Consider the following 12,301-nt stretch of genomic DNA (forward strand, 5'->3'; position numbering starts at 1 on the left):
ATCAATATCACACAAGAATTATAAAAATTGAATTAGAAAATAATAAATTTGTGAAAATAATTAACCTAGTGGCTGGCACATTGTAGATCTTTAAAAAAATGCATGGTTATTCCTGATGAATGAAGGTATGATTTAATTCTCGAGGTGAGTTTGCAAAGCTGAGCCTCAAACAGCAGGAAAGGTGAATTACTGAAGTGTTTTACTGATGCTATTTTCGTTGGACTGTGTCAATGTGGTCTTTGGTTCTTTTATGAAATTATACAGTGTACTTAATAAATTTAAAATAATGACTATATGGTACAATTCATTTTATTATTAACTCAGCTTGTAACAACTTCATTTTAACAAGTATAATTTTTGGTCATAATCCTCTAGTGTGTACTTTAGAGAGACATATTATCATTTGATTTGATGCCCAATTCACTTGATAACAGAAGTTTACTAAATGTGAGTTAAAAGACTGGAATATTTCTCATGAATTAATGAGAGTGAAGGCAAAGAAAGCCTGAACACCACTGTGTGTTCTTTAGCACCTTATTGATTGCAGCTAATGCACTGCAGTGGACTGGAATTCAGATTGATTTCCTGTCTGTCTCAGTCTTTAGATAGTGATGCCATCGGCTAGGAATGCCCGGGACCCTCACCTGGTCTGCACTACCTGTGGCAGCCCCCAAGGACATTTCCCCAAAGAGAACCAATGTTCTGGCTAGGGTGGCCCTTGTGGGCCTTATCATGACCGCAAGACGCACCTCAGCAGCAACCATCAGGGAACTTAAAAGAAAAGTCCTGATAATACTCACAGGACCTGGAGGGTAAAGGGCACCAGCACCGATAGCCCTGTGACAAGGGGGGAAGAGAGAAGGACACAGAGAGAGAGAGAGGAGAGCCTGGGGCTCTCTGCCTTACTGGGGTTGAGGGTGGGGTCACTCGTTATTGGTGAATTTAAACCCTAACAGTGAGAATCAGGGAACAGGAAGGGTAAGGTGTGAAGGTGGGGTCACTCAAGAGGCCAGTTACCTGGGTCACTCAGGGGTCTCTAAAAGGGGAGCTCCAGGGTACGTGAGGCCAGGCTTCTTGTCTAGGCCTGAGTAGGCATCACACAGCTGGCAATATGTTTATTCCAGGTGGATGTGTGACAATGGATGCCATGGCAATCCAAAGCTTGATATCAGGCACTTAGATTACACTCAAAAAGCCTGATTGCTTTATAAAAAAGGTAACTATGACAACTAACAAAGAAACAAACAAAACCTTATATTTGGCCCAGCTATGACCATACACTGTCCACTGTAATTCTTTACAATATGTCTAAAATTCCTGTGTCGTTGTTAACTCCTGAGAGCATGTCATCAGTATAGAATGGCTCTACTAGACATTAGAAACCTCACTTGCCATTTTTCTTCACATTTCAATAATGCTTTCATTTATTCCAATAGTTTTCTAAAACCTATATTTTATTGTTAAATATCCATTTAGGCCAAAGTTGATTTTACTCTTACATCTCCAAAAAGTAATATTAAGACCATTCAATGAAGATGTAGTTTATTCACATTCCCTCTAAACAAATAAAACTTCTACTTTGTAAAGAACACAAGTATGTCCATACTGTTCTCCATAGTGGTATGGAGGTTCCTTAATAAACTACAAATAGAACTACCATATGACCCAGGAATCCCACTACTGGGCATATACCCTGAGAAAACCAAAGTTCAAAAAGAGTCATGTACCAAAATGTTCATTGCAGCTCTATTTACAATAGCCCAGAGATGGAAACAACCTAAGTGTCCATGATCGGATGAATGGATAAAGAAGATGTGGCACATATATACAATGGAATATTACTCAGCCATAAAAAGAAACGAAATTGAGCTATTTGTAATGAGGTGGATGGACCTAGAGTCTGTCATACAGAGTGAAGTAAGTCAGAAAGAGAAAGACAAATACCGTATGCTAACACATATATATGGAATCTAAGAAAAAAAAAATGTCGTGAAGAACCTAGGGGTAAGACAGGAATAAAGTCACAGACCTACTAGAGAATGGACTTGAGGATATGGGGAGGGGGAAGGGTAAGCTGTGACAAAGCGAGAGAGTGGGATGGACATATATACATTACCAAATGTAAAATAGATAGCTAGTGGGAAGCAGCCCCATAGCACAGGGAGATCAGCTTGGTGCTTTGTGAACACCTAGAGGGGTGGGATAGGGAGGTTGGGAGGGAGGGAGACGCAAGAGGGAAGAGATATGGGAACATATGTATATGTATAACTGATTCACTTTGTTATAAAGCAGAAACTAACACACCATTGTAAAGCAATTATACTCCAATAAAGATGTAAAAATAAATAAATAAATAAATAAAATAAACTGATCCCAGGCTGAACGCAAACAAACAAACAAACAAAAAGAACACAAGTATGCATGGACAAAATCAATGATTGAAAACATAATGTGATAATAAATGTTGTATGTAATTTAAACAAAGCATTATTATTTTGGACAGCCTGTTAATAGACTTCTGTGAAAATATTTAAATTGCAAGTTCTTTTACTTACAGTGATGCATTTACAGTTGTATTCCAGGATTTACTGGAAAAAACTGTGAGAAAGTAATTGACCGCTGCAGACTTTTCACCATCAACTGTCTGAATGAAGGATGGTGTTTCAATGTAATCGGAAGATTCAGAGTAAGTAATTTAGTTTGTGGCAAAGTAACTTAGCACCTCAAAATGCAACAGCTTCTGTCAGTCCCTATTTCAAATGCTTTTATCAATATAAGCCAGCTAAATATATCATTTTCTGTATATTTAAATATGAGTTATATAAGGTTTAGTACTAGAGGTTTTTAACTTATAAGAGGGCATTATTAAGTGTTCTAGTCAGTGTATTTATTATAAAATAAGTATATAACTAATTGAGTACTGGTTATATGTTCTGTATATATAAAGCCATAGTTACTAATGCCTTCAGCTCTTGAGCCAGGTGGGAAATACAATTTGTCTGGTAGTTATTAGGGCATAAAATATATTATTTGTGGGGGTAGTTTTTGAAATGACTTTACAAAAACAGAGTATGTATGTTACACATGGTAAGGCATATCCTACAACTCAGAAGTTCCATTTTTAGGTAGGTCTATTGGAGAAACAATTACATTTGTACTGAAAGAGATGTGTACAAAAATTTTCACTCCAAATCTGAATCAACCCAAGGCCTATGGATAGGAAAATGGATCAATTTATCCTGGCACAGTCATACCATGAGATTATAAAGAATGATTAAAATAGTGAACATGTATTAATATTTATAAATATCAAAGTATAATGTTGAATTTTAAAATATTATTGAAAATTATATATGTAAATTATGATAATGATTAATTAAAATTTTGAAATACAAGCAAATCCATATTTACTATGATTGCATAGTCTATAGCAGAAGAGTAAACATTTACATGAGGGTTATTTACACACACTGGCTTTACTAGAAAGACACTTATAGGGATATAGGTTAGGGAGTGAAATGGGGCAGATGGGACTTCCAATGTATCTGTAATGCTTTATTTGTTTTTAATTAACTTTTAGCAAATAAGGATGGTAAGATCATGCTGTTCATTTTATTATTTTCTCTACTTTTCTGGGTTGTAAAATATTTTAATAAAATGTTTTGAAAAAAATGTGAATCCAGCTTATGGAATGGACCATGGAAAAATATATATGTGTACTTTTGCAAACATCCTAAAATATAATAATGTTACCGTACAAGAATACATAGTATAAGAACATAACCTCTAGCACCTATAATACATTTGGCATTATAGTGTATCATAATGGTTATTACCTCATTTGATCTTCACATAAATCTCATCGCATTTTATAGAAAAATAAAATGTCTACTGAGCTTTTGAATATGTCCTCAAGTTCACATACGTTGATGGGGATGAGGCATATTGGAAAGTACTCCGACTCCAGAACTCATACTTGCAAGCACTACACATATCTGTGTTTAATATAAGGAATGTATTACCATTTCTTTTTCCTTTACAATGTACCTACCCTTTCCTGAGTAGCAAAATGTCTAGTTGAAATGCCTCTCCCATTTTGGTTTTAATTTATTTTATATTATCCTGTTTATGTTTTGGTTTTGGTTCCTGTTTTGTTTCAGGATAGTCTCTGAGTATTTATCTCTGACATTTATGTTTATGTTTTTCTTCCTCCACTGCCGATTTTCCCTGGGAGGTCTCACCTTTGATAGCGCCTCAACAATTACCTGTATGTTATTGACTCTAACTCCAATTTGAATTTTTCTTTTAAGAAATTTAACTGAACTTTTCATCACCTTGCAGACTCTGCTTTCTTTCTTTTTTTGTTTGTTGGTAATTCTAATTTAAGTTTAATGACTTCCATTAGATAAAATATTAGCAAGAGAGGAATGCTATTGGCCTGGTTAGTTCTATTTTCTTGTAACTGATAGATTTTTAATGAACAGCCATGAGATATGTATATCAAACCCCTTACAGCTATTTTTCCTATCTTTATATTTTATTTCTTTTACATATTTTATTATATTGATAAGAATTTCTAATAACAGGTGAACAGAACTGTGCATACATTTGCCAATTTTAGGGGGAAAGCAATCAGACTTTCACTTGTACCCTTAGGTATTTGGAGATAGCCTCTATCAGATTGAAGAAGTTCCCTTTGATTCCTAATTTACTGAGTTTGATCATGAAGGGTTGGTGAGGTTTGTCAATTGCTTATTCGGAATGTCTGAATGTAGTTAGCAGATCATATCATTTTTCTTTTGTAGTGTGTTAATATGGTGAAATATAGTAACTGATTTAGAATTCTGAGTAAATATTGCATCCTTAAGAAAACTTTTTCTCGGCCTTGAGACATTTTATCTATTTCTGTATTCAACTTATTACTAAAATACTTGTATTCATATATTAATAAAGAATGCTTAAATTTTAAATAATAAATAGTATATAATATATAACTATTAAAATAATAAGACTGTACTTTTATTTTCTCATAGTGTCTTTATCAGATTTTAGCATCAGGGTTAATGTAGCCTCATAAAAATGAGTGGAGGGCTTCCCTGGTGGGGCACTGGTTGAGAGTCCACTTGCTGATGCAGGGGACACGGGTTCCTGCCCCGGTCCGGGAAGATCCCACATGCTGCAGAGCAGCTGGGCCCGTGAGCCATGGCTACTGAGCCTGCGCGTCTGGAGCCTGTGCTCCGCAACGGGGGATGCCACAACAGTGAGAGACCCGCGTACCGAAAAAAAAAAAAAAAGTGAAGATTTGTTCCCTCCCCCTCTATTACTTGTAACATTTTGTGTATAATGGACTATTTCTTATTCAAATATTTGATGGATTTCACCACTGAAGCATCTGGCCTGGGAGTTTTCTTAGGGGGAGAGTTTGTGATTATAAGCTTAATTAATTTGACATAGGACTAGACAACTCAGATTTTTTTCCTTCTTTTCCTTACCAGTCTAAAAAAGTAAGTAAATGAAATAAAATATAAAGACAGAAAAAATAGCAGTAAGAGGGTTCGATGTACATATCTCATGACCGTTTATTAAAAATCTATAAATTAAAAAATATAAAATTAACCAGTGAGTTTGTCTAAGAATAAATGATAAAATTATTAAGCTCCTAGGGAAGAAAAACAAGCAGAAAAACAAAGGCTACTCCTCATGGCCTTTCACTGAGCAAAGGACACAAAACCAATTGATTGGACAAGTTTAAAGCTTCTGCTCATCAAAACATAGAAAAATGGCAACCATATGCCAAGATTATCAAACTGAATTTTCACTAAAAATAAATATAATCCAGATGTTTATTGTTTACATGAGACAATCGAAATATAATGTCTTTACTGAAATAAAATGATGGAAAAAGATATATCAGTGTTATATCAATAAAATAAATTGGTGATGCCTATATTAATTTAATGTAAACTAGACTTTAAGGCATAAAATAAGAAATTTATGATGATTTTTAATAGCATAATTTCAATTCATGAAGAAAATACAAAAATTATAATGCTGTATATACTTAAAAATATCTTGTGTATATATATTAACATATGTATGAAAAATATATAGGGGAATATTGACGGACCTTAAGGAGACATGCAGAGTCTAGCTCTAGGCCAAAATCTTATGTGTGACCTTTCACCCTCAACCCTAGAAAATTAGGAGGCATTGCCCGGGCAGGCCTCGTGGGGGAAGTGGCCCACATTGGACTGGGTGCCCAGCCAGTACTCCACAGGTGCCTGGAAAGAGTTGCAGTCGACACTCAGCCATGCCCCAACCCCCCTCAGCCCGGCTCACATGCATTCTATTCCCAGTCCAAGCCTGTTTCTTTGTGTGGTGCAAGGGCCTCAGCTGGGACAGTTCCAGGAGCCTCCAGGGAGACCTCCTCATGGAGGGGCCGTGGTTGAGGATTCTTCTGCACACCAACTTACTACTTCTCCACCCCTAGCCCTGCTTTCTCTCTCCAAGTCCAAGAAAAGTCAAAAGACTTTTGTTCGGGATCCTTGGTGTCCTTTCCATACCACATGGAAGAATGAGACAGCGTTCTCACATGTATACAGGGAAAATAGGACTTGATATCAACCCAATGCATGGCAATTTAGTAGAATGTACCCAAGGTTTTCAATCCATAATCATTCAAAATCTAGAAATACCTGAAGAAAACAAGATTACATCAAACATGTAGGAAATATTCACTATATTGTTACTTATTTTAGAATCAAAGTAATCAAATTAAGCAAAAAATAGCTAAAAATTATAATGTACCCAGATAATAGAACATACATCCAATTTAGTCTATACTTTTGAAGTGTATCATGATTTTTGGAAAATACTCAAATCAGAATGTTTAGTAAAAATTGGCTGTATTAGTCTAACTACAGTTTAGTTTTATATATATATATATATATATATATATATATATATATATATATATATATGATATTAACTGCTGCTCATAACAAAATAAGATGTTGTTTATGAACTTTCTGGGTTGTGGGAAAGGTCAACAGTCATGGCAGTTCTCTTCCTACAGCAGTCATCCTCCCAGAGTGCTCAGACAACTGAAGAGGTTGTATATCAGGCCGCATAACATTCAGGGGAGGGAGTGAGTCAGATGGTACAAGATGATGTAGCATCTGATGTCTTCCATCTCCATAATCATTTAGGACTTTATAAATTTTAATAAACATGAGATTTCCCTGGTATATTTGAATTACTTTTATGGAAACATAAAGTTTCTGAGGTCTGTGACCTGCGTGGTCCAGGGACAAATTAATACACACGGAGACAGAGAAACAGGGAACCAGAGAGAAGTGTGGAGAATAAGGTTTGAGGATTCACAGAGAGGCTCCGAGTTAATCCCGGATGTAAGGAAAGACCAAGATTGATCGGAGTTTTGATGGCCAGTGGAGTCTGGATGATATTTGTATTATACAGATGTGTATATAGGCTAAAATGAAATAAACCAATAATTTGACAGTGGTTTACTCCAATTAATGAGATTAGACTAAAATTATAATCAGAAAATTATGTCTTTTGATTATTCATTTAATTGAAGTAATATGAAGAATAAGGCATATCCTGTAATGACTTTAAGATTAAGAAGTTTATATTAAATGCAACAGGCTGGACAATATTAAGGGTAAAAAAGCCCATAGGTCAGAACCTTATTCATTCTAAGCCATGCTCTTCATCATGGGTTAAATGTCTCTATTTTCAATTCAATTTCTTTCTAATTGAAATGGCATAAAGATGGTAAACTTTCTCATTGAAATTGTAATGAAGAATTTCTAATCAAGCACTTTCACAATGTCAATTACATTCTCAATATTAATAATATATATGCCCTCATGGTAAAACAATTGTTACTTTACAATTGATAGTCAGATTTCTAATAATCACTATGTATGAATAAATCATCGAAAACATTGAGTTCATAGCAAAAAAACTTACTGTAATTTTCAGGTTTATAAAAATGAATAAATGACAGCCACTAAATTAAAAAATCTGATTGGTATTATGCACATTATTAAAAATATAGGCACTATGCAATTATATACTGTTTACACTGCCTCAGAGCAATGACTCAGAATTTCTTTTCCTTAGACTTTCAGTGATTTACTAGTAAATTTTATTTTATTTTTAACAGTTAATACACATAGTTAGAACCACAATTTCTGGTTTGTGTCTATCCAAATACTTTATAGCTTCCTGATGTTATGACAGAATTGTTGGTTGCTGCTTGTTATACCATTAAAGAAAATGCCCCAAGAGCTTTGTACACAGTCTTTTGTTTCTCTTTTACAACTGGTTCAGGAATACAGATAGAAGGATGCAGTTTATGTTTTATTTCATCTTTGTGTAAGTCCTTATAAGGCTTCATTGGTGAACCAACAAAAAACAAATTTTAAAGCTCATTTAGTTTAACATCACCATCTATTTTATTTATCTCTTCTATTTCCCCTCTCTAGTTAAATCTTTTTTTTAACAATTAGTTTCCACAAGCGTGACTTATGCAGACTCACACTGAAAAAAGTAAATCTCCAATTAGAATTCAATATGAGTGCAAGTTGCATGTGTTGTAGAATTTAGAATTCTAAAATTTAGTTTCAACAACAGAAAGTCTAAACCGAATCTCTCTCTTTCTCTCTCCCTCTCTGTCTCTCTCTCTGGCTCTCTCTTCTCTGCCTGCCTGTGTCTGTGTCTGTCTGTCTCTCTCTCTCTCATACACACACACACACACACACACACACACACACACACACATGAATTCGAAGGCTCACATAGTTAGACTTTCCAGGGCTAGATTAGGTAAGTGTTTAACCAGAGGCTTAATTAATCCTATTTCTTCTAGTTCCCTCTAGAACACCAATAATGGCCTCTTTGAATTTCCTAGAACCCAGGTGTGCTCTTGCCTCAGGGCTTTTGAACTGAACATTTTGACCCAAATGTCTGATTTGTGGGATTCTCCATTCTGTTAGGCCTTTTCTCAAATGTTTACCCTCAATGAGTCCTTCCCTAGATGCCCAATCTAATATGTTGAAGTTTTCCAGGCCCATACATGTCACTTCCTTTTTCTATGGTTCTTCTTAATAGCTGTCGCCAACCAGCTTCCCAGATAACAATAGAGTTCTTCACGTCTCTCTTTTATTATCTGTCAGACTAGAGTAAGTTGAACTTTAAGCTCTATGAAGGTAGATCTCATTGTTTCTTTGCATATGACTAACTTCTTCCAGAAAAGGCAGCAAAACTTCAGCAAAGGCAAGTCAGGCCAAATGGAGTGGATGGGAACTTTGAAACATCTCTTCTATGAAGGAAAAGCCCAGATTCTATAAACTAACAGGAGACCTTTCTCTTAATAATGCAGTAGTCAAAGCCAGTCCAACACGGAGTTGGGAGAGAGATTCATTTGGTGAAAGGTGGGAAGAATTATGTGATAAATAAAACAACTCCCAATAATTTGTATGTAAAATATCTTAAAAGTCAACAAATCAAAGAAAGAGGTGTTAGATAAGCCAAGTATGATATGAACACTCAAAATATGAGTTAACACACATACAAAATATGACAAAATCTAAAATTCACACTATGATCTGCTACAAACTCCAAAATGACCAGAAAAGCTGACACCATTTCCTATTGGCCCCAAGAATCACATTCCAAGCTTCCAACCAGATGAACACACCAATATTTTCATTCCTTATCAGTCCTCAGAGATACTCTCTTCAGGTTTAGGGACTGGATTAGTAGTTGTCATCTTTTGAACCAAGACATCCAGACATCTGTGGAAAAGAGTAGTTAAGGTCAAAAACAAGAGATCCCCAGAGGAACCAAGTGCGATTTTGCCCACTAGGAGATACTCGGCAACATCTAGGAACATTTTTGCTTGTCACAAATTGGGGTTGGGTCTTCTACTGATGTCTGGTGTAGAGGCCAGGTTTGCTGCTAAGCATTCTACAATGCACAAGAGAGTCCTCTGCAACAAAGAAATATCAGATCTAAAATATCTATTTTATATTTATATTTATATATTTATATATATATATATTCCTTTCCATTATGGTTTACCATAGGGTATTGGATATAGTTCCCTGTGCTATACAGTAGGACCTTGTTGTTTATCCATTCTATATATAATAGTTTGCATCCACTAACCCCAAACCTCAATCCAACCCTCCCCCACCCCTGCCCCTTGGCAACCACAAGTCTGTTCTCTATATCTGTTTCTGTTTCATAGATAAGTTCATTTGTGTCATATTTTAGATTCCACATATAAGTGATATCATACGGTATTTTTCTTTTTCCGACTTACTTCACTTAGTATGATAATCTTGAGGTTAGACAGATTTCTCGATGGCTTCTGAGTGTCCTTCATTAGTTGTGTAATTATTCCTGCTCTTGTTCAGAGTCTTGCCAGGGAAGTTGGCTCCTGCCTAAAACAGTTTTTAACAGAGAATAGCATCCTCACACTAGGTTTTAGTTTTAAAGTACTTTTCATCAGTGTAGTTACTTCTTTATTCTAGTTCTTCAGTATATTTTAATCATTTGAATCACTGTCATTTTAAATAAGTAAATGAAAACTATATGCTTTGACTTGAAAGAAATTTTTCAGAGAGCACAAGAAAAAAATCTTTCCTAGGTTTCATATTTAAGCAATTTTGAAATGGTTTTATTGCCCTAAGGTTGTTAGTTACAGAAAGTGTTAGAAACTTTTTGTTGATTAGACTCCCATAGTATTATCTGGGTCCTCTTGACTTTGCTTTCCTAGGCAGCAAGCAGTAATAAAGCAACAAAAGTTTCCAACTTAAAAGGATTAATAGAAATTAAAGTTACCACACAGCTTTTATTATTTGTCAAGAACTTTGTGTACAGGAAATTTACAAGTGTCTTAATAGTAGTTCTAGGACAAAAATAGAAATACTCAGGAATTAGTGTTTATGTCCATGTCACATCTACATGCAGTTGTAAATTAATTGGTTTACAATGAGTAGTATTTTGTAATTCCACATGTTTTTTTATTCATTAATTATAATAATTAACACTAACTATATAGTAGGAAAAATTTTAAGCGATGAATATATTCAAAAACTTCTCTCACACTTTTAAAATTTGACTTGATTTATTTCATACCCTTATCCATTTATAAGAGCAAGAATGGAGAAATTATAAGCATATATTTTGTCACTTCTCTTGTTTATTTTCAGCAGAATTTTCATATCAAGTGAAAAAGTAAATTAAAATACCTTTAGAAGAAGTGAGAGCTTAATTCATCTATATTAGTGCAATTTCTGTGAATGGTTGAAACATTCATATTTAAAAGAAACAAATGTAAATAATTTAAATGCCTCAGATAAACTAAAGGTGTCAATATGTCTTCATTAATAATGAAACAGAAAAACGAATAGAAAAAAATCATGCTTGAAGGCATCTTTACAATTTAAAAGTCACAGCTTAAAAATTAAGGAGAAATCACTGGTGAAACTACTTTTTAAAGTGCAGTTGTTTACATGAATCTCATTCGTATCATGTTTTGGAACTTTACGATAGTTACTTTCCTCCCTAAATGCTCATGATCAGGAGTTAGTGCCATAATATCTGTAAACAGGTGCATCAGAAGTAGATGTTAAATAAACCAAAGGCATAACTTTCATAAACAATTCTGGGAATCCAGCATATGGTTGGCTGAATAATGGCACCCCAAATAAGCCCTTGTGTAATCCCAAGAACCGACAAATGTTATCTTATATGGAAAGAGAGACTTTGAAGATGTGATTGAGACAAGGATCTTGATATGAGGAGAGTATTCTAGATTATCCAGATGGGCCTGATTTAATCACAAAGATTCTTATAAAAGAGCTACAGAAGGAGTAAGGGACAGAGAAAGTGATGTGATGACAGACACAGAAATTTGAGTGATGTTCTTTGAAGATGGAGGAAGAGTCCACAGGCCAAGGAATATAGGTGGTCACTAGATGCTGAAAAAGTCATGGAAACGGAGTCTCCCCTTCTTGCTGAAACTCGACCTCTGTTCACCGGTGCCAAGTAGAAATGTAGAGACAGAGTTTTGGGTGAAGTAGAAAAGAGCAGTTTTATTGCTTTGCCAGGCAAAGGGGGCCACAGTGGGCTAATGCCCTCAAAACTCTGTACCCCACCCTGGAGGGGGTAGTGAGGAGTCTTACAGTGTTCAAGGAGCAGGGCGTGGTCAGCTCGTGGACATTCCTCTGATTGGCTGGTGGTGAGGTAATCGGGAGTCGGCATC

General features: G+C 35.2%; 1 protein-coding gene across 2 annotated transcripts in view; it reads left to right on the top strand.

Annotated features, from left to right (window-relative positions):
• Window positions 1–12,301, top strand: part of EYS (eyes shut homolog) — a 1,666,475-nt gene that overhangs the window by 108,929 nt on the left and 1,545,245 nt on the right. For both annotated transcript variants that reach the window (XM_067702876.1, XM_067702877.1), the window contains exon 5: window positions 2,572–2,686. In XM_067702876.1, the coding sequence (XP_067558977.1) occupies window positions 2,572–2,686 (115 nt within the window). The remainder of the gene's footprint in view (window positions 1–2,571; window positions 2,687–12,301) is intronic.

Source organism: Pseudorca crassidens, chromosome 13 (genome assembly GCF_039906515.1).
Source record: "Pseudorca crassidens isolate mPseCra1 chromosome 13, mPseCra1.hap1, whole genome shotgun sequence".
Lineage (NCBI taxonomy): Eukaryota > Metazoa > Chordata > Mammalia > Artiodactyla > Delphinidae > Pseudorca > Pseudorca crassidens.